The following is a 20,355-nucleotide window of genomic DNA, read 5'->3' as shown; positions in this document are numbered from 1 at the left end:
ACATTATGGGCTGCCTTTTCAGCCCAGAGGTCATTTTCTGGTTCTGATTACAGGGCAGCAAACGCACTGACAGATGTATTCAAGTGAACTTGATCTCGTGTATTGTAAATGGAAGAACAGCATGAAAGGTCATTAGCAGGGTAGGGGTGTGGGGATAGAACTTACCTTGTAGCCTGCCACTTGGATTTAATTTCATCGTGTCCGCCTCTGGAAGAGAGAGGACCTTGTGATTTGTCACTGTCGTTCTCTTTGTGAGAAAAATGCTATTGTTCATGGCTTCCTTTGGTCTTGTCTTCATCAGTCTTGTCTCAGGAAGAAAATGAACTGGGAAAGTTTCTCCGATCCCAAGGCTTCCAAGATAAAACCAGAGCGGGAAAAATGATGCAAGCGACAGGAAAGGCCCTGTGCTTTTCTTCTCAGCAAAGGTGTGTGGCCTTCACTGGGGCTCTGCTCTAGGGCGTCTGAAGAGAACCTGGGACCTCACTGCTCACGAAGGGGAGTTGTTCAGTACAAAGAAGACTTTGCCCAAGACCAAGAAGCTATTCAATTGTCAGTTCATACCGATGAGTTAAGTATCCCTTATCCAAACATGTGAAATACATAATACTCTAGAATCTGAAATATCATTTGAATGCTGACACTAAGCCATGGGTTTTTCACACCTGGCCTCTTGTGCTGAGTTGCACACATACACACAGACGTACTAACAATTATATATTCAGTGACATTCTGGCTGTGTGTCTAAAGCCTGCTTGCTAAATGAAGCATAAACAAATTTGGTGGGTAGGCTTTGTTTTCTTTCTCAGTGTATTTTCATTATCTGCATGCAGATATTCCAAAACTGGAAAAAAAAAAAGGAAATCTGAAAGGTTTCTGGCTTCAAACATTTTGGAAAAGGGACATTCAAACCATACTTAAATTTCTGATTAAAATAATGTGCATGGTTAGGTAGTTGCCAGATAAGGCACATGTCTTATATATCCCCCATGGCAGCCTCTTGGTTCAGTACCCAACTCTTACTTCTGACTTCACTCTCCTAAACCTGCAGACCCTGGGAAGCAGCTGTGTTCTAGTAAGTCTTGGATTCCTGCTCCCCAGGTGGGAGTCCTGGATTGAGTCTTAAGGTCTTGGCTGGTGTGGGCATTGGAGAGTAAACTAACAGCTGAGATATTGTCTTTTCCAAATAAATAAATAAATAATTGTTGAACATCTAAGGGTAGCATATCAGATTTTGCCCCCTCTGTTGATTTTTTTTTAAAAATATTTGATATATCTTCCTATTTATTGGTGTCATGAAGTATGCTAATCACTAAATGCTGCCCTATGCTTATATTTGACCTTTATCATTACACCTGTCAGTCTGGTCCCCTTCCAGTAGCCAATTCTGGCAAGAGTTTAATGCCCCAGATTGAAGAGTTCCTTTTCGCTGCTTTCCATAGGCCAGTGTGTTTCATGTGCCCTTGTTGAGGCTGTCCTGGACCACGCTGCTCAGAGCCAGACCAATAGCTCCCCAACAACATCTGGGATCTGGCTTGAAATGCAGAATCCAGGCCACACCCCATCTTGTTAAAACCAGATCTGCATTTTTAACATGATCCCTTGTTGATGTTAATGGATGTTTAAGCTTGAGAAGCTGTCCATAGAGGAAATTGTGATAGAACCACCGCATTTCTGTAACACAACAATCATGACTCATTTTTATAGTCCGTGTTCACAAACAGGAGCTTCCCCCAACCCCCGCAACTATTCTTGATGCTTGAGAAAAATGACTTTCCTTCTTTCTTCCTCCTCACTAACTAACAAGCCAACCAAATGTCAATCATGGATATTAGGCAGCATTATGCTTCAGAATTTCATGGTGAGGAATATGAGGAATAGTATGTCTTTAAGAGTGTGGCTCAGGGACAGGGTGGTGACATTGTGAGGGTTACTATTACTAATCAGGTATAACCAAATCTGTTGCAAAGCATACTTGTAACACCTTAAGTTTATGTGATCCCATCTTTGGATACAAGTAAGTCAACAAGAACAATGCAGGCAGTTGCACAAATGCCCAACCTGCGTTCTATCTATGATGAATGCAGGATGGCATTAAATGTGGCACAAAGCTAAATTAATGTGGCTTAGAAGATGGCCTGCACACAGCCTGGGTCTCATGGCCCTCAACCGCTTGCCAGGCACACAAATCCCAACCTCCTCTTCTAATCATGGAGCAAATGGAAGAATTACATGAGCTTCAGCTTTCAGGGACTGGATTGCAAGAATATACTTTTAACATACATAGCACAGTGCCATACAGTTTTGAGAAAATATTTTATACTGATTACCTTACACATTAATTTTTTTGATGAAACATCCTAGCTATTTGTTTATTTCCATTTGTGCCTTTTTAAAAACGAAATGCCCATAGCACAGTCTTTCATTAGTCAGGCATGCTATGGTACATTAACTTAAGCCCTTCTAGTTACCTCCCAAGTCATTTCCCCTTTCTTAATAAAATATAAATGTCCTTAAGGTGGACTATAGGCTCTTTATTGCTTATTCCCATTGGATGGATTTTCATGAGTAAAAATATGGGCCAATATTGCAGGGAAGGTTGATATTTTTCAGTAAACCAAGTTTTTGGGTTTTTTTTTTTTTTTTTTTTTTTTTTTTGCTTTTTCTTTTTGGTGTGGCCTGAGTCCTTTATTCCACAAATGAATCAATTCTTTCACTTTTCTGGTTTTGTTTAAAGCAAGTTCTAGGCAAAAACATGACATGATTTTATATCTCTTTTCTTTATCATGTTTTTGCATCTTCAAAGATTGCTGTCCAACTTTGCTGAAGAAATGAAGGATACTTCTTTGGCCAGTTTAGGAAGAGCAGTAGCATCTAGGATAGATAAAGGAGTCCAGAAATGACCAGGAACCCCAGGAAAATAGTTCAGGGGTGTTCATCTCCTTGAATAGAACCCTCAGTCACACACACTTCCACACCCATGTTTGTTTTGCTTACTTATTTGATAGTGATTGCTGCAACTGCTCATTCTCTCTGGCGAATGACAAGTAGCAAATTTAAACCAATGGGATAAAGCACTGACTTTATTGCACAACAATATGTCTTTGAAAAACAACTTCCGGCATCTGGATAGGACAGTGTTGGCAAGCTATTTTTATAGAAATGCTCACCTTTTTAAGTAAAATGAAAAAACTCGTCTATTTTCCCCTTGTCTGTAAACAGTTTATTAGCCCATTTCATCTTATCATGTTACACACACACGAGGCATTGCAGACGTTAACGGAACTGCCAGAAGCGGCCTTCAGCTCACTGACATCATTTTTTCCTTTAGCTAAATAAGTTTTCATTTACATTAAGATCAAATGTTCATTTTATTTTTGTTTTGTACTTGTGCCCTTAAACTTCACGGAGAGGCATATGTCTTGAGAGTATAACTCAGGAACAGTATTGTATCATAGTAGAGGTTATCAGTACTTACTTATTGTTAATTATTCTGTGATTTTGCTATCCAGGTACACCCTATCCGGACCTCCAAATGTGGGCCAGTTCGTGCCCTGGTTGCCCACTGCTGACCTAGCTTCCTGCCAGTAACCTGGAAAAGTAGACAGTTGGGCCCCTGACATCCATGGGAATGACTTGGAGGAAACTCCTGACTCCTGATTTCAGCCTGGCTTGTGCCTGGCTAGGGTAGCCATTTGCAGAATGAATCAGCAGATGGGAGATAACATGCTATCACTCTGTCATGGAAAAGAATAATGATGATGATGACAATGATGAATCATCAAATGATGAATAACAAAGAATTGTTACTGTATCATCAGTAACAAAGAATTGCGAGTCAGCTGACATTGCTCACTTTTTGGTTTAGGAAGATGAAAGATGCAGTATTTTCCTTCCTCCAGTAGGTTTTCTTTGGGTTCAAGTTTGATGTGAGTCAAACATTCTTTAAACAAATGCCAGTGTGTCATGGGCATTGTGACAGTAGTTCTACTTCATTGTACAGCACACATTTATTTCTGGTGTGGCGGTCTCAAGGTTGTTGTTTTTAACATAAGGAATAAATCATATACTGTGTCTGAAACTGCTGAAGCACAGTAGAGCCTCAGTCCGTGTGCATATCTCCATTCCTGAATCATTTGGAAATGCTTCCTCCTCCTGTGACTGCTGGAGCAAGCAGCAGCTATCAAGGCCTATGGCCCAGTTAGGAACACCCTGATAGTCAGGTATACCCTATCAGACCTCGAAGGGCAAATCTCAGAGGAGCATAAAGTGACCAAGAATAGAAATGGGAGGTCTCATACCTTAACCATTCTCCATGAACCAGGAGAAGTTCCAGCTTGGGCCAGGCATGAGATTCTACCTGTCCAGTTGCCAATGACACTGGAAAGTGGTCCGTTAACAGACCAAGGGATCAGCACCTGGGTACTGCTTGACAGACCCGTCAGTTCATCTGCATTTCAGTGACTCATTGGATCCCTATGCAATGAGCATCTTCCAAGTTCCAGACACTTCGGGGGCTCCTAAGATTGGCCAAACCTCAAGGACTCAAATTGCTGACTGGCTTACTTTCAAGATCATGGCTTTGTTCCCTTGCCCAGGTTGGCGTTGCGCAATCCTCTGTGTCGATTTCACCAAGAAGTGGAGACTTTTCGGCATCGGGCCATCTCAGACACCTGGCTGACGGTGAACCGCATGGAGCAGTGCCGGACGGAATATAGGGGAGCGCTGTTATGGATGAAGGACGTGTCCCAGGAGCTGGATCCAGACCTCTACAAGCAAATGGAGAAGTTCAGGAAGGTAGGGTGCTTCATGTGGATTCCCCAAAGGGTACCTGCTGGAAGGTAATGAGGTGTGATTTGAATCCTTCCAATGAGGAAGACCTGAGTCAAAAGCACCCCTTGCAATTAATCATCGTTGGTGGCTTTTTATAAGACAGAAAACCAATTAATGTGGTATATAATTCTCTAAGGATGAGATGGAAGAGACAGCTGGAAATTGTGAAATTTAGTAACTGGTTTTAATTGAAGTCAGATTTTCACATTACCTACACTTTTGGTAAGGTTGTCACTTTCGAATGCCTTTTCATGCATAACTAAAAACCAGGATTAGATTGAGCGAATCTGGAAGGTGAGAACAGACTACTGAGGAAATCTTTTTTTAATTGCTAATGCCCATTAAAATGAATGGAGTAACACTGCTCTTTTGTGGCACGTTCAGAAGCAGTAGGGGTTAGTTGTAGGATTAACTGAAGTGGCGTTGACTCCATCTGGTGTGGTCCTCTTCAGAAACTTCTCTAAAAAATTGCCAAGGAGGTGGGTAGACTTCAATGTCCTGCAAATAACGGGTGCCCAGTAGAGAAACATTCTTGCTGCTGAAATGATCTTCCATTTCAGCCTTTTTGAGGTTTTGCTAAACAAGGATGCATCCTACCACCAGGTGGCAACCATGCACTGAACATTTATGAAAATGCAGCGAGATTTTTTTTGTTGTTGTTGCATACACTTGGAGCTTCTTTGTTTGGTCAACTGGATGTATTTCAGGTTGTAGAGGACAGAAAAAAATCAGCAAGTGTTAGGCTTGACATAATAATTGTATCAATTGTCTTACTCATGTCACATGGTCCTAGATATCTTTTTAGTCACATTATTTTAGAGCTACACAGTGCATTGGATGTTGGATGTGTGTGTATGGAGGTAGAGGGAAGGAAGGACCTTCTGTCACCTAGGAGGATAGTCTCCAGTTCCTGACCCAGATGTGAGAGCCACACACGCTCCCTCCAACGTCGTTCTCTGTGTGTGTCGCCTAGAGCCTTCCCTGGAAGGAATACTCAGGTCCGGCCTCAGCTGTTCTTCCTGTGGTAGCAGCTTCAAGCTTCTCAGGCAGGCAGGCAGGCAGGCTGTGGGTGCAGGGCCAGCCAGGGCAGAAATGCTTAGTGGTGATCTAGTGAAATTCACTCCTCTTACAAAAGAGAAAGATCAAGGCTTCAGAACAGGAAAGAGAGATGTGCAGGGGATGATAGCCAAGTGCTGGTGAGCCAGGGCTACTTTTAACCTTTCCTGGCTTTCTGAGTAGACTAGTGCGCGCGTACACACACACACACACACACACACACACACACCCTAACTCTTGGGCACAGTGCTGATCACATTCTACCTGTGCCTCCTGTTAAGCCTCACAGTAGCCGTGGCACATATTTTATGTTTTATTTTTGGACATCCTTGTCTTTCTAGACTTACTTTAGAACGTCAACTTTTTCATTGAAAATTTTTATTAGACACAAAGATGTCACATTCGTATGACGCTTTAGCACATGAATATGTTGTGCATACCAAATCATCTTAAATGTAATTATCTCTTCAAAGACTTAACATTTCTTTTTGTTAAAAACATGCAAAATCCTGTACTCCTATTGTTCATTTAAAGAGAAATGTGTAGTCTGTTGGCATATTCTGTAGTCACCCTACTGGGCAATACAACCTTAGACCTTCTTACTCCTAGCTACTTATAAATTAGTAGCCAGTCTTGCCCTGCATTTTACTTTATAGATGAGGACAGTGGTGCTCATGCTAAATGACTAACTCAGTGGAAGACAGGGAAATGAACATGATCAGAATCCCAGGAAATATGCCCAGTTAGTGTTCTCTTCTCCAGTAATGAAGCACACACTCAGAATGGACAAAGGGTTTTCTTTCTCATAGTCGTACCTCTCCTGTGATTTATTCACCCAATTTAAATTTATTGAACACCTCCTCTGTGCTGGGTAATAGAAATAACCACACACTTCTTTTGGAAAGCAGAATATCACATGAAATTGCATGAATTTGGTTTGGTCCGGGAGTAGTTGCTAACCATTAAAGGATGAAATAAAAAAACCATCTCCTTCGTCATTTGGCTTGAATGTTGAAATACTACCCACCCTTTGGTGTCATCAGCTGGTTGATTTGGAAAATATGGTTTTCTGAAAAAAAGAAAAATCCTTTGCCATGCTGACCAAAAGTAGCTGAAGCTCAGCTTTTCTCCCCAATCCTGTTTGTGCTGGATTCAATTTGGTAGCTAAATATGGTGTACTTAGAACTTAGGGGAAGCATATTTTGCCATCAGTGATTGGCGACACCTCTGGAGTTGCTTGGGGAGAGGCAGAGGGGCTTCAGTCTCCTCAGCACCAGTCATCGCTTGTACATTTCAGCCGCTGGATCCTGTTCTTCACATGCAGAGTTTCTGGTGGAGACACAATTGTAACTCCCATTTCACTGAAGTCGCCCCTGTCTTGAGCTTCATTTTCTCGTTGATGCAATAAATGGCCATGTAGCCTGGCACATGCCAGGTAGTATCCAGAGAAGCCAGCAGACTGGGTCCCTGCCATCTTGTGAAATTCAGCCCATAAATACACTGCACTAGGAGACTGGGTCCCTGGAACACCATGGAGAGCCTCCTGGAGGAGGAGTCATGCTGGGAAGATGTGAAGAATGAACATGGAGGAGCTGGGAAGAGGGGAAAAAGGAGCTGAGGAATCTGGAGAGGCAAGAGGCAGGGCATGCAGGACCAGAGCACAGGGAGACCACAGTGGGCAGCCCTGAGACCAGAAGGGTGAACAGGGCTGCACCAGAGGGACCACGAGCAGGCTGAGGGGCCGGGCTGTGGTCGGATGTGTGCTCTCTGAGCCGCTCACTTTGGCTTCCCTGTAGAGAAGGAACTGGAAGGGCCCAGGCCTTGAGGTGTGAAAGCTTTCTTACAAACCCTGAGATGATTTGGGGTGACTGAAATGAAGTAGGGCATACACCCAGGAGACGCACACTGCTGTGGCCTCTCCCAGAAGCTGTAGTCATCCCCTGAGTGACAGAGCTTTTACTTGTTTCCAAAAGCGTACAAAATACATATAAAGAGTCTCCAGCAAGTTCAAATGTATTTTCAACTCGGACCCTCTTTCTCCATCGTTTTAAGAATGCTAAAGGCCTTTTAACTAAGCACACAGTGAAAAGATGAATGAAAAACTTAAAATCAAACAAAGCGAATAATCGGTTTTCATTCTGGCACCCTTTGAAGAGCGTCAGCCTGATGACAAGGCTCTCGGCATCAACATGATGAGTGTTGATTAAGTGTCTGGGTTAGGGATGGAAATGCAGGGAAGTGGGGAGGCCCAGCCCCAGCTCTCACCAAGGACCTGGGCTGACATCTGTGCCTTGTCAAAGCAACTGGGGAGTGTGTCCTCCATGAGTCCCAGTCATTGGCAATGGTAGGTGAGTTTCATCGGGCAAGGCTTGGCAGCTGTGTGCAGCTGGAAGCGCCTTCTGATCACCTGATTCACCCCACTTCCATGAGGTCTTTTATGAGCACAGTTACGTGTGATATATGTGCCCTTTGAAGGCAGCATAAAAGGGTATAGTGTAAAAATAGAAATCAGCTTCTTGTAGCAGATTACATCAGCTCAAGTTGTGAGCTCACTCAGGGCTGAGCTGCTGCAGCCCCATGCCCTTGAGAGAGTCCTCCTGTGGTCAATTAAGTGTCTTGTTTTTCTTGAAAGCCAGAAATGGGATGGAGGGTAATTATTCTAAATGGAATCAAAGCTGTGTTCACTGTTAAGAAAAGCATTCTGTCTCCTAAAGCGATCATATGGAAATGTATACGTGGGCATTCACAGGAGCTGGAGTCCTCAGACAAGGACGAGCAAACCAGTGTTTTCATGAGGACCATTTATTAAATGGCTTAATGAAATCCTATTTGTCAAGCATTTCATCACTGTAATTCAAAAGGTGTTGTAGGCAATGGGAGTGATACATGCTGGTGTTCACAGGCTCGTATCTATGTAAAATGGTGTTAGGTTTAGGGAGACCTGTTAATCCACCAGTCAGACTATCAAAGGACGGGCTAGAGCAGGAAGGATTATTAGCCGGGGTTGGCAGCTTACTAGGTAGGGCGTTATTAGGGCCATCTGTCAGTGGTGTCCTGGGGTCCTGATTTGGGTTTATAGAGATTGGTCAAGGACTGGTAAACAGCTGTATTGTGACTAGAGGGATTTTTTTCTGTGAACAGACTCAGGTTAATTAATTTGACAGCATCATTAATTACTGCTGAAATCATTGGGCTTTGTCAGAGGTCAGGCTCTTTTAGCAATTGAGGGCAGGTCTCATGGGAGTCCAAGACACCAAGTAATGTGGGAGGGTCACCGCTCGCCATCCCAGCACAGTGACAAAAGGTGTCCCTTTTGCCTTGGGTCATTGTGGACTAAAATCTGTTTCCCTCAGTTCAGTGCCTAGGGTCAGGAGCTGGGACCCCCATCAAGTAGTGGTGGTTAAGTGAGGGGGCTTCTCAAGTTTGGGTCCCCTACAATGAACTGATGCCAAGTATCTGAGAAGTACCTTAATATTTGATCTTTGCTTAATTCATCCTTTAAAAAGGAAGATGAACTCAAACTCTGTTGTGTCTCTACTTCCATGAGTAACTGTGTGTAATGGGAAAAGGTTTTGATGCAGTGAAAAAAATTCCCTTTTTAAAGCTAACGTTTCCTTGAAATGACACTGCTTCACATTCTCCCCATTCTCTGTTGGATTTGGGTGTGTGCTTGCTGCCTGTCTGGGACACATGTTAGCTTTGGTCCCTAAGTGGATTGAGTGTGGTTGCTGTGTGGTAACAGTGCCCAAAAGCACTGGCACAGCTTGGAAGGGAACAAATAATGACACCCTTTCCTTCACTTCAGAATTTTATGAGATGAAGCCTTTGGGGCTTTTGCATGTCTTTATTGATTTTCTCCCACTAAGCCTGGTAAGTAGTAAGTATTAGTTTCAAGGTCCAGCAAAGACCATTGAGAATAACACAAGTGAAATGGGAAACTCTTGTGAAGTGGGAGGCTGGTTGGTAGCTGCTGCTGAGTGGAAATCCAGTGGGGCATATGCAAGGGTCAGTCACCTGTTTGGTAAATAAAGTTTTCTTTGGAACATGACCATAGGCATTCACATCACTGACTGTGGCTGCTGGTGGAGTTGGGAAGTTACAGCAGAGACTATAGGACTGTGTACTCTGTGACCCTTTATCAAAACAGCTTGCTGGCCACTGCTAAAGGCAGCTGTAGTGCAGATTGAGGTTTAGAACTTACAGGAGTTTTCTTTAAGTTTATATGCATATGGAGAGATATGTATACACGAAATTTACTATCTTAGCCCTTGAAGAAATTTTAGTTTATCTTTATCTGAGGGGCAGAGAGAGGCATAAAGAAACATTCCGTCTACGAGTTCATTGCCCAGTTTCCTACAGTATCTCAGGCTTGGCCAGTCTAAAGCCAGGATTCTGGAATTCAGTAGTAATCTGCACATGGACGGCAGGGGCCCAAGTAACAGTCATCACCTGTTGCCTCTCGAAGTGTGCATTGTTAGCAGGAAGCTGAAATAAATGGACAATTGGAAAAGCAACCAAGACCCGAACATGGGCACTCCAATATAGGACCCAAAGCCACTCTTTCCCCATCCCACCATCCTACCCAGTGGTATGAAATTGATAATGGTATTTCAGAAAGTTCACAGAAAATCAAATTCAGAGAGTTTTATTTTGATGCCCTGCAAAAAAACCCACTTGAGAGCCATACATAGACAGGACCTTAAAATGTTTTTAGAAAAGGCAAACTATTAAAAAAAAAAACCCTACACATGGATTTCAATATTTTTGAATGAAAATAAACTTGCCATGTGATTTTGTTTTTTCTGCAAGTTTCCTGAAGTACCCTCATATTCACACTATTGTGAAACAGAACTACAAAACTTTTTAATCTTGCAAATCTTAAACTCTATCCATGAAGCAGTTCTTTCCCCCTCAGCCTCAGTCTTAGCATCTTGTAACCATTATTGTATACTATGATCCTATGTTTTTATGATTTAGACTCTTTTAGATATTAGTAGAATTAAATGGTTTTTGTCTTGATGTATGACTTGCTTCATTTAGTACAATGTCCTCCTTATTGAGGCATGCGACAGGACTACCTTTTTAAGGCTGAGTAATATTCCATTGCATGGATATGTATATATATACCACATTTTGTTTATCTTTTCGTCAGTAATGGAAATTTAGGTGGCTTCTACCTGTTGGCTCTTGTGAATGCTGCTTCTGGGAATGTATCTATACAGAAAAATTTAAGAACCTGACTTTAACTCCTTTGGATACATACCCAGGATCTAACATATGATTGCTAGGTTACATGATTCTCTCTTTAAAAATATTTGAGGAACCACTATATTGTTCAGATTAAGACATTTGCTATTCAAATTGACATACTTCCTGTTTTTTCTTGTAAAATATGCCAAAGTTCCTAGAATTAGCAACTTTGAACAAATATAGAAGCGTATGCAAATGCATGGTAGTTAAATACAAATTTTTAGACAAGTGGAGGTTTTACTCGTTGAATTTCTATCACTACTAAAAAGCTGCATATTTGAAAGAAAGGTTAGAAAATAGAAATGGATCAAGAGTACATGGCTAGTTAGAATATACCTTTATTAATTTATATACCAGTCCATTTCTTTATACCTTTCATAAAACCAAAACCAGATGGTGACATCCGCATTGAGGCCATTAAGGATACAGAGGAATGCCAGGAAAACTAGAACTCGCATTGGAAATAAAAGCACCTCTGATGCTTGTCTCCTAATCCAGAAACAAAAGGGAAAACACAAAACTACAGGAGTGTACCCTGCATTCCACATATTCCTGTTGTTTGGGCATATTCTCTTCTTCAAGTTACTGGTTAGAATTGTGTCTCAGCATTACCAAGATCGTTGAAGGCAGGCATGTTTCTATTTTAAAAGCATTCCAGTTAGTGGAATAGGTGAGAGTGTGATTTTAAATGTTATTCATCTGGCCCTGTCTTCATGGAATTGCCTGCTTGATGTTACAATGACTCTATAGGCAGGTGAGAAGTGTGGCAGACACACGTGGAGACCCTGACTAGCATGCAAACCTAAACTAGGAATGGATTTTCACCCATATTGCAGTCAGCTCTGGGTATCTGCGTTCATGGATGAAACCACCACAGATTGGAAAAAAGTTTCAAATGTTGCTCCTAGGTGCATTGTGTCAGAGCCAGTTGAGCTGCTGTTTGGCACTCATATCCCGTATTAGAGCACCAGTCTGAATCAGACTGAGTCCTGGCTGCTTTGATTCTGACTCAGCTTCCTGCTGATGCTCCTGGGAAACAGCAGATGATGGCCCAACTACGTGAGTGCTTCCATGCACATGAGAGACTCAGGTGGAGTTCTGGCTCCTGGCTTTAGCCTGGCCCAGCCCTGACTGTTGTGGCCATTTGGGGAATGCACCAGTAGACTTTTCCTTATCCTTCCCTAAATAACACAGTGTAATAACCAATTTTATAGCATTTACATTATATTAGTTGTTATAATTATTTTAGAGATGGCTTAAAATATACAAGAGGATGTCAGTAGATTCTATGGAAACACTGTACCATTTTATATGAGGAATAGAGCATGTGCAAATTTTGCAGTCCATGAGTATGTGTACTAGGAGACACCTGTACTTAGCTATTTGGCTTAACATTTCCAAAGCCTTTTGGTACAATATACAGTGTATATTCTATGGTCTATTGTTAAATGAACATTTATAGGCTCGTTAGCCCAGTCAACATGCCTATTAAATGGGCAAAGTTGCTTTCAGCACTCTGTAAATGCAGAAAAGGGAATGGAGGTAAGGAGGTAAGGAACATACCCAAGGCCTCTAAACGCATCTATGAACCCACACAGGCTAACTCCATCTTGCCTTCTCCTGCAAACCATGCCACATCTCCTGTTGATACCTTCGCTTCAGAGGCAACCCCAGCTGGCATCCCTGTATAGAGATGAAGCAATTCCAAGACTGAGGGGCATAAGAACCTGATTGCAATCAGTACAGTTCCATAGCTCAGTGTGCAAAACTCTTCATTCCGTGCTGAGAGAGCAGTGTATACCAGGAACAATCTAGGCATGCATGTTGCTCAGCATAGAAGGGGTATACACTGTGAACCGTGTTATGTGTCTCCTCTGGACGTAGTGCTGAGTGTATTACTGAACCCCTAATCATGCTAGGCTTCCCTTCCGTGTGGAACTAAGACAGTGCCCCTCACAGGGTGGAGTGAGGCTGAAAGGGCATAATTCATGGGAGATGCTTAGCACAGCATGTGGTGCCAGGCAAGCGCTCAGATAATGGAACTGTTGTTATAGCTACCATGTTTATTTTTCTATCCCCAAGGGAGGAAAATTAACATCCAGCAAAACCCGTATGCTAAATAAATGACTTTGTGGGGTCTAGCTGGAAGGGTGGCCCTTAATGGGGCTGAAGGAAATGGGGTGTGAAGCTTGACAGATCCAGGTCTCCCAGAATGGTGGATCTCATTGGCCTTCTTTGCCACAATTCAGTTGCTCCCAAGGTGCAGGTGGCTCATGCAGTGCTGGAGTGTCCAGGGAGACCAGCTCGTCCAGCACGGCCTTGCTGCTTGTCCCAGAGTTGCCAGCATCCCTTGTCCATTTTGCTGTGAAATTGTCCTTGGCCATGATGTGATTAAACAACCTTTTTTTGTGTTTTGGGGACAGGGATCTTCCTCCTGTGTAATCTGTTTTCAAGTTGATGACGTCCTTACAGAAAAACAAAAAATGGCTATTAAGCATGATTTTGCATTCCTGAGTGGATGGACTAGGACATGGAGAAGCAGTCGTACCTTTCCTGCTTGATGCACCTTCATAGCTTTTATATTATTCCTGTTAGGCTGCTGGGTGAACAATTGGAGCAAATAAACTGTGTCTTGGTATGTTTATGTCCTGAAGAGCTATAGTTTATTTTTGTAGTAAACATATCTATACGCATCCTCAAAATAATGAGGATGTTTGAGCACATTTCTGCCACATCCTGCTGTGTGGCCCAAGCAATCTGTGGTTTCCATCAATTCTACGTCCAAAGTCTCTGCTGACTCAGTTCCCTTCACATGCTGAATGCTGCTGTCTGAGCTGGGACCCCTGTCTTCGGAGGCTTGCACTGGGCTGCTATCTTCCTCGTAGTGCTCGTCCTGATTCTGTAACAGAGCTGGTCAGAAACCATCCGTAGCCCTATCTTTTCCAAGCAACAATGGCAAACTGGTGTGGCCCTCCAGGCCCCTCACAGGCTGGCCCCTGCCCTGCACTTCTTACTCCTACCCAGCTTCTGTCTGCAGCAGCAGCCCCACCTGTTTCCAGCTGTCATCACGAATGCGCACTCTGTGTTATTCACCCCGTTCTCAGCATGCCTTGATCCTTGCAGATCCTGCTTCTTATGTAGAAAATTGTCTTCTCCCGTCTTTTTGCTGGTAAAACTCTGAGGCATCGCTAAAAGCCACAGCATGCCAGGGAGTAGTTAGTGACTCCTCCAAAAAAGTGCTTTTGCACTGTTGCCATCATACTTTGCATATACTGCTTGGCCTGTGTAGTGTTGATACTCAATTAAGTATTTATCAGATAAGTGAATAGATGATTACATAGGCTTATAGTTTCTTTGAAGGCAAGAACTGTTTTTTTTTAACAGTCCAAATTCATAATAAATGGTCATGCATCTTTTCAGAGTTTACAATATTGACTGAAATGTAATCGTGTTATTGATAAAATACACGTCCTCCCATTGAATGAATGCAAATGAGACTCAAATATACAAGCCAGGAATCATTTGACTTTAAGTTCCTGGAAGATATCATGTATACTTGCTAACTCAGAATTTTAATTGCCTAAATTATATAAGAAAACATTACTATGGTTTTTAATAAATGAAAAAGTTTTATCAGAAAAGCTAGTATGTCTGCTTAAATTAAATTTTTTAAGTGTGTCTGGAGGAGGAAGGGGTGTTTTCTGCCTGAGAAGTATCCAGTCTTTGCATGTATCATTTTTCTGATATGTAAGGAAAAACTTACCTAACAATCACATTTCACAGTGGGCAATGGACCAAAGTGAGTTATCTAAGTATCAATTGATCCAACCCAAAACCAGATGATTTTGCCTTTTGCAGCTTGTCTGGCTTTTCTTCCTCATACTCATGCATATCGGGTAGCACAGGTAAGTCTGATTTCTAGAGTCTTCTTCATGACACCACACATGCAGGTTTTTCTGAGTGTTACCATCAGGTTCTGTGTCATAATACTGCTGCATACTGAGCCCTTCCCGTAACAGGACTTCTAAGTATGTCAGCAACCTCAGGTTCTTGGGAAAATTCCTTATTTTCATGTTTCCATCACGTGGTGCTCTTGGCTGCAGGGCCAGGGGGCCTACCTGGTCTGACAGCTCCCTCACCCACTTCCTAATCACAGATTGTGCCATTGGCCTCCTTGTCCACTGGGTAGCTCTGAAGATGTGATCTTAGACTCCGGGGAAAATCACTGTTGAAGCAGTGTGATGTGGTAGTTACTATCTCTCAGCTCTGTTTGTGAGGCTGTTGTAGGTGCACATTTGTTAGATCACCCTCCTCCTCTTGGCTCACAGCTCAGATACTGTGTTTTTTGTCCAGCTCTCCTGGTTACCCCGATGAATTCATTGCAGCTTTTACTATCTTGTAGAATTCTGCGTGAAAGGTGGCCCTGTTACCTGATTGGGAAGCCTAGTAGTCACGAGTGTTATTGTATTAGGAAGCCATCCCACTACTAGGTTTAATTTTCATTTTTAACAATGTTAATTTTCTTTTGATACACAAAATAGAACGTGTTTTCTTCATTGCATTCCAAACAGAAACAGCATATTTTTCTTTTTCCTAAATATCCATGCTTGTCTAGTAGTGAAAGTTGCTTTAATTATAACCCAAAATAACTTCCCTCAAATTATGATTCTTTAAATCACACTTTTTAGTGATAGCAAAAATAATGATTCAGTAGTCATCTACAATGTCACTTTTACATCACATTGGTTTTATAGGTTTGCTATTGAGAGTTAATATTTCACGTGGTTGGTGGGTACCCAGTAGGTTCAACTCTTGATCCTTGTAATAATCTGGTAAAAGGAAAACCCTAAAGAAAAGCAGCTTTAAAGTGTGTTTGCTGACCTTTGGATGTAACATTTTTAGGGCAGGTCCAGGGACAGTATGATTATTCTAAAATTGTGCTTCCTCTTCAGCAATGAACAGCAATGAACAGGATCACACATAGGATCTCTCAAATCTTAAGCGTGCCAGGGTTGCATGAACTGAGGGAATTCTGAAAAGAAACAAGCCATAGAAGCCCATTGCTGTAACTTTGAGCTTAAATTCCTGCTTGCATTAATTAGGCATCTTCTGTTGTCCCTCAATGAAATGTGCGTTTTAGTGCTCAGTAACCCTTCACCCAGCCACTCGTCTTTCTGTCCAACCATCTTTTTCAGTTCTCTCCTCCCCTAGCTGTGATTTTGAGGTGCTGATTCCCAACTGTGGTTCTACTGTAAAGGCTGACATTGGAGAAAAGATTAATTATATAATCTAATGGAGAGCTGAGCTCTTCCTCACCCCCCACTGGCTTTGTTCTTATGATGTAATTTCTGACCTGGACTTCCAGAAATATAGCAGGGCTGTGCTTTTGAGCAGATGTGCTTCTGGGTGTTATTTTCTGTCTGCACACATAGAGGAGGACCCATAGGCAAGAAGCCCACTGAAAAATTCATGTGGAAGAGACCAAGGCATTTCTCAAATGGACAGGGAGGCTGCAAAGAAAGAAGCAGATAAAATACATGGCATAGAAATTTCTGTTCTCTCTTCTCTCTCTCTCTCTCTTTCTTTGTCTCTCACCTTAAGTCACATGGGGAGGAGGACACAAGAAAAGGTGCTGACCACAGTTACTTTCAGGACATAGGACCAAGTCGGAGTTTGAAGTAAGAGGAAGGTAAGATTGAGGTGAGATTGGCTCATACACCAAATATACCATGTGCACCTGTTACACATTCTGATACTTCCAAATAGTAAGAATTTGTAAAGTGAGAGAACTGCTAAGATTGGGTCGAGGAAAAGGAAGAGTGACAGGACATTCTGAAACTGGCAAAAACAGGGAGGGTTTTTGTTTTTAATAGCAAAGGAAGAGATAGAGCAGGCTTTCAGGATAAGGCTGAGAAACGAAGTTTGCAGGTGAGGTCATGTGGGCTGCTGGATGGAGGAGGCTGGAGAATGAAGTCATTTTGGGAAGCAACAGCAGAACCATGTGAGATGATTTAGTCACACAGGGATGAAAGGATCAAAAGCAATGCCAGAGGGAAACCCACCCAAATCAGACGTGATGATGAGGATGTCTCTTTTCAAAACCTCCACTGTTCTAGGAAACCTGCATTCCGCCAGCTAAGTTATACATACCCCGAAGGGGTGCAAAAAAAGAGAAAATGGAAAGAGAACTTCTTCTGTAGAACTTCAGTTTTGTTCTGCAAGGAGCATGTCTGTGTGGTGAACCTAGAATAGTTGTGAGAAAATCCTCTTTCTAGAGAGAATCAAAAGGACAGAGGAAGTGACCTTCAGTTGCTGCAGGGCCTTTAAGCTGGACTAGAGCCTCCTGCAGCGTGGGCTTCCAAATGAGGTGTGCTGTGTGTTCGTCGACCACTTTCTTGTCCCTGCTATTTCCTCTGCTCAGACAAAATTCTTCCCAGCAGTATGTCTATTCTCAATATCCAGAAGCCTCCTCAGTCCCTTCCTATTGACAGTCTTGCAGGACTGAAACCACACACAGAGGAGTTAGGCTCTTTCAAGCCCAAATGCTGCTGTTAAACATCTTGGGGAAAACTGTATTGATGACGTAGATCAAACTATAGCCCTTTGGCTTAAGAGGGTTTGCTTAGGGGCCCGGCGGCGTGGCCTAGTGGCTAAAGTCCTCGCCTTGAACGCACCAGGATCCCATGTGGGCGCCAGTTCTAGTCCCGGCAGCTCCACTTCCCATCCAGCTCCCTGCTTGTGGCCTGGGAGGGCAGTCGAGAACGGCCCAGAGCTTTGGGACCCTGCACCCATGTGGGAGACCCGGAGGAGGTTCCAGGTTCCCGGCTTCAGATTGGCGTGCATCAGCCCGTTGCGGCTCACTTGGGGAGTGAATCATCGGATGGAGGATCTTCCTCTCTGTCTCTCCTCCTCTCTGTATATCTGGCTTTCCAATAATAATAAATCTTTAAAAAAAAAAAAAGAGGGTTTGCTTAGGACAAGTTTCGTTTTTAATACCCTCCTCATCAGCTTCTCGTGATGCAGAAGTTCAGAAAGAAATTTGGAGACATGCAGACTGTAAACCACACATCTTTTTGTATGCACATTGTGGGTTGGGTTTCTTACAACTAACGTGCTCATGTCAAAGGAAGGTACAACTGGGAGGGTACAAGGACACAGTTCAGAGTTTCCAGGAAGTGTGGAGTATGCTCAGGTTTCACTGACATTTTATCGTGGCCACCACAAATCAAGTGCTTTATAATAAAGCACTGAAAGCATCTTTAATTTTAAAGATTTCCATGTAGTCCTCATCAGAATGTGGATGCAATGCCATCTCCCCTCCCCAGGCCCTGCCAGGAAAAGCCAGTGATTTGCAAATTGAAGCTATGTCAGCCTAAGCTTTTATTGGTGCTTATTATCTTGACCTCCGTCTGCTTTTAATTCTCTTTGGAAAGAACTAGCTTTACTCTTTTTTGCATGTCTTCCATTTTGAAATAAAAAGCAACAGCTACAAGTCCTAATGTGAAGCCAGACCATGGTTAGGTTTCATATGTTCGTCTCCTTTCTTGTTCTTTACATTTTCGGCAAAATCCTTTGCAGTCTTCATGGGCTTGCTTGTCTCTCTTCTCCCTCTTCTGTGTCGCTATTTTCCCCACCATTCTGCAGTTTCAGCCAAAGATTCATACAAATTCAGCTGACGTTAAGACATTGAAGCTACAGGGTAAATGTTTAGTCCAGCAGTTACAACATCTTGTTCCATAATGTTGTGTCTGGGTTTTATCCTTACTCCGACTTCAGTTTCCTGCCACTACAGATCCTGAGAGGCAGCAGTGTGGCTCGGCTAACTGGCTTCCTGCCACCCAGCTGGGAGCTGTAGATTGTTTCCGGCTTCTGGTTTCAGCTCAGCCCACTCCAGCCGTTCTGGGCATTTGAGGAATGAGCCTCTGTTTGGGAGCTCTCTCTCTTCCTGTCTTGCTCTTGCTCTTTCAACTTTCTTGCTGTGCCTCTCAAATAAATAAATATATATTTTTAATAAAGAATTTGATGTTCAGAAAATGTTTCTGAAAATTAAGTAAGGAGTTCATAAACGCCTTCGCTTATCCTTTAACCCAAAAAATTAGATCAATATATTTTCAGAAAATGTTAAACATGAGTTATAAGAGTGCAAATACTGCTCTATTTCTTTTTTGCTGGAAGATATATATTTCTTACAGAAAAAGCAGATGTTTAAATTCCAACAATGAACAATATGATAGATTTATTTATGTAAGACAACATATCTGAACTTTTTCTCAGGCTAGGATTTTCTTTAGCATTTTGCCTCATAGATGGATGTAGCAGCTTTTAGTACTATGTACATAATGCAGAATATTTCTGATTAAATATTTGTGAAATGCTCTTCAGTGTACAGAGCTGTTTCATATTCATTACTTAGTGAAAGCTGCATCACAGCTCAGTGAGATGTGTCTTCTGTTCTGGTTCGAATAACCCTGCTGAGGTGCCCTGAGGGCCACCACTTGCTTGCCAGCACACATGCAAGCCAGGCCTCTAATCCAGGTCTTCTGACTCCAGAGTCAGTGCTGTTCCCACCCATTCTGCTCTAGTTTTGGGTGTCCTAGTCCATTGAGAGAAAAATGCTTTGAGCTGTATGTTCAAATAGCAGCCTCATCGTCTGCATATTGCCCTTACTCTGAAGTTGTATTTACTGACCCCTAAGAACCCAGTTTGTGAACAGCCTGAGGATTGCTTGTTGGTTCTTCTCACTAGATCATCTGTCTCTTTTCCTGAACTGTTCATCACATTTCTATTTGCCGCATTTAACATTCTGTTCTACCTTGTTCTGTGCTTGCCCTTTGGAGGTGAAAATGGCTTGTCTGTGGCCTGGGTTTCTTAGGTGTCAGCTACCTGAATTCTCTACAAGCGTAGGCTTCAAGCTCATGCCCTGATAGCAATGGGAGGATAAAAGGCTCATGCACGGAAAATCACGTCACAAAAGACGGCTCCCCAGCCAAGGATGCTGTGCAAATTTCCTTATAGGTTTAAAGCTTTATTGATGTTATTTACTCAGGGCTCAACGTATGACTCATTTGGCTAAATCCTCACCTTGCAAGCACTGGGATCCCATATGGGCACTGGTTTGTGTCCCAGCTGCTGCACTTCCCATTTAGCCTCCTGTGTATTGGCTTGAAAAGCAATAGAAGATGACCCAAACCCTTGGGACCCCCCACACACGTGGGAAAC

At 42.6% G+C, this 20,355-nt stretch overlaps 1 protein-coding gene across 6 annotated transcripts in view; it reads left to right on the top strand.

Moving 5' to 3' along the window:
- The window catches only part of ICA1 (islet cell autoantigen 1), a 133,347-nt gene that overhangs the window by 31,821 nt on the left and 81,171 nt on the right, over positions 1–20,355 (top strand). For all 6 annotated transcript variants that reach the window (XM_058678318.1, XM_058678317.1, XM_058678316.1 and 3 more), the window contains exons 5-6: positions 302–425; positions 4,596–4,794. In XM_058678318.1, coding sequence (XP_058534301.1) covers positions 302–425; positions 4,596–4,794 — 323 coding nt within the window. The remainder of the gene's footprint in view (positions 1–301; positions 426–4,595; positions 4,795–20,355) is intronic.

The sequence above is a fragment of the Ochotona princeps genome, chromosome 20 (genome assembly GCF_030435755.1).
Source record: "Ochotona princeps isolate mOchPri1 chromosome 20, mOchPri1.hap1, whole genome shotgun sequence".
Classification (NCBI taxonomy): Eukaryota; Metazoa; Chordata; class Mammalia; order Lagomorpha; family Ochotonidae; genus Ochotona; species Ochotona princeps.
This window is presented reverse-complemented; position numbering and strand designations above follow the sequence as displayed.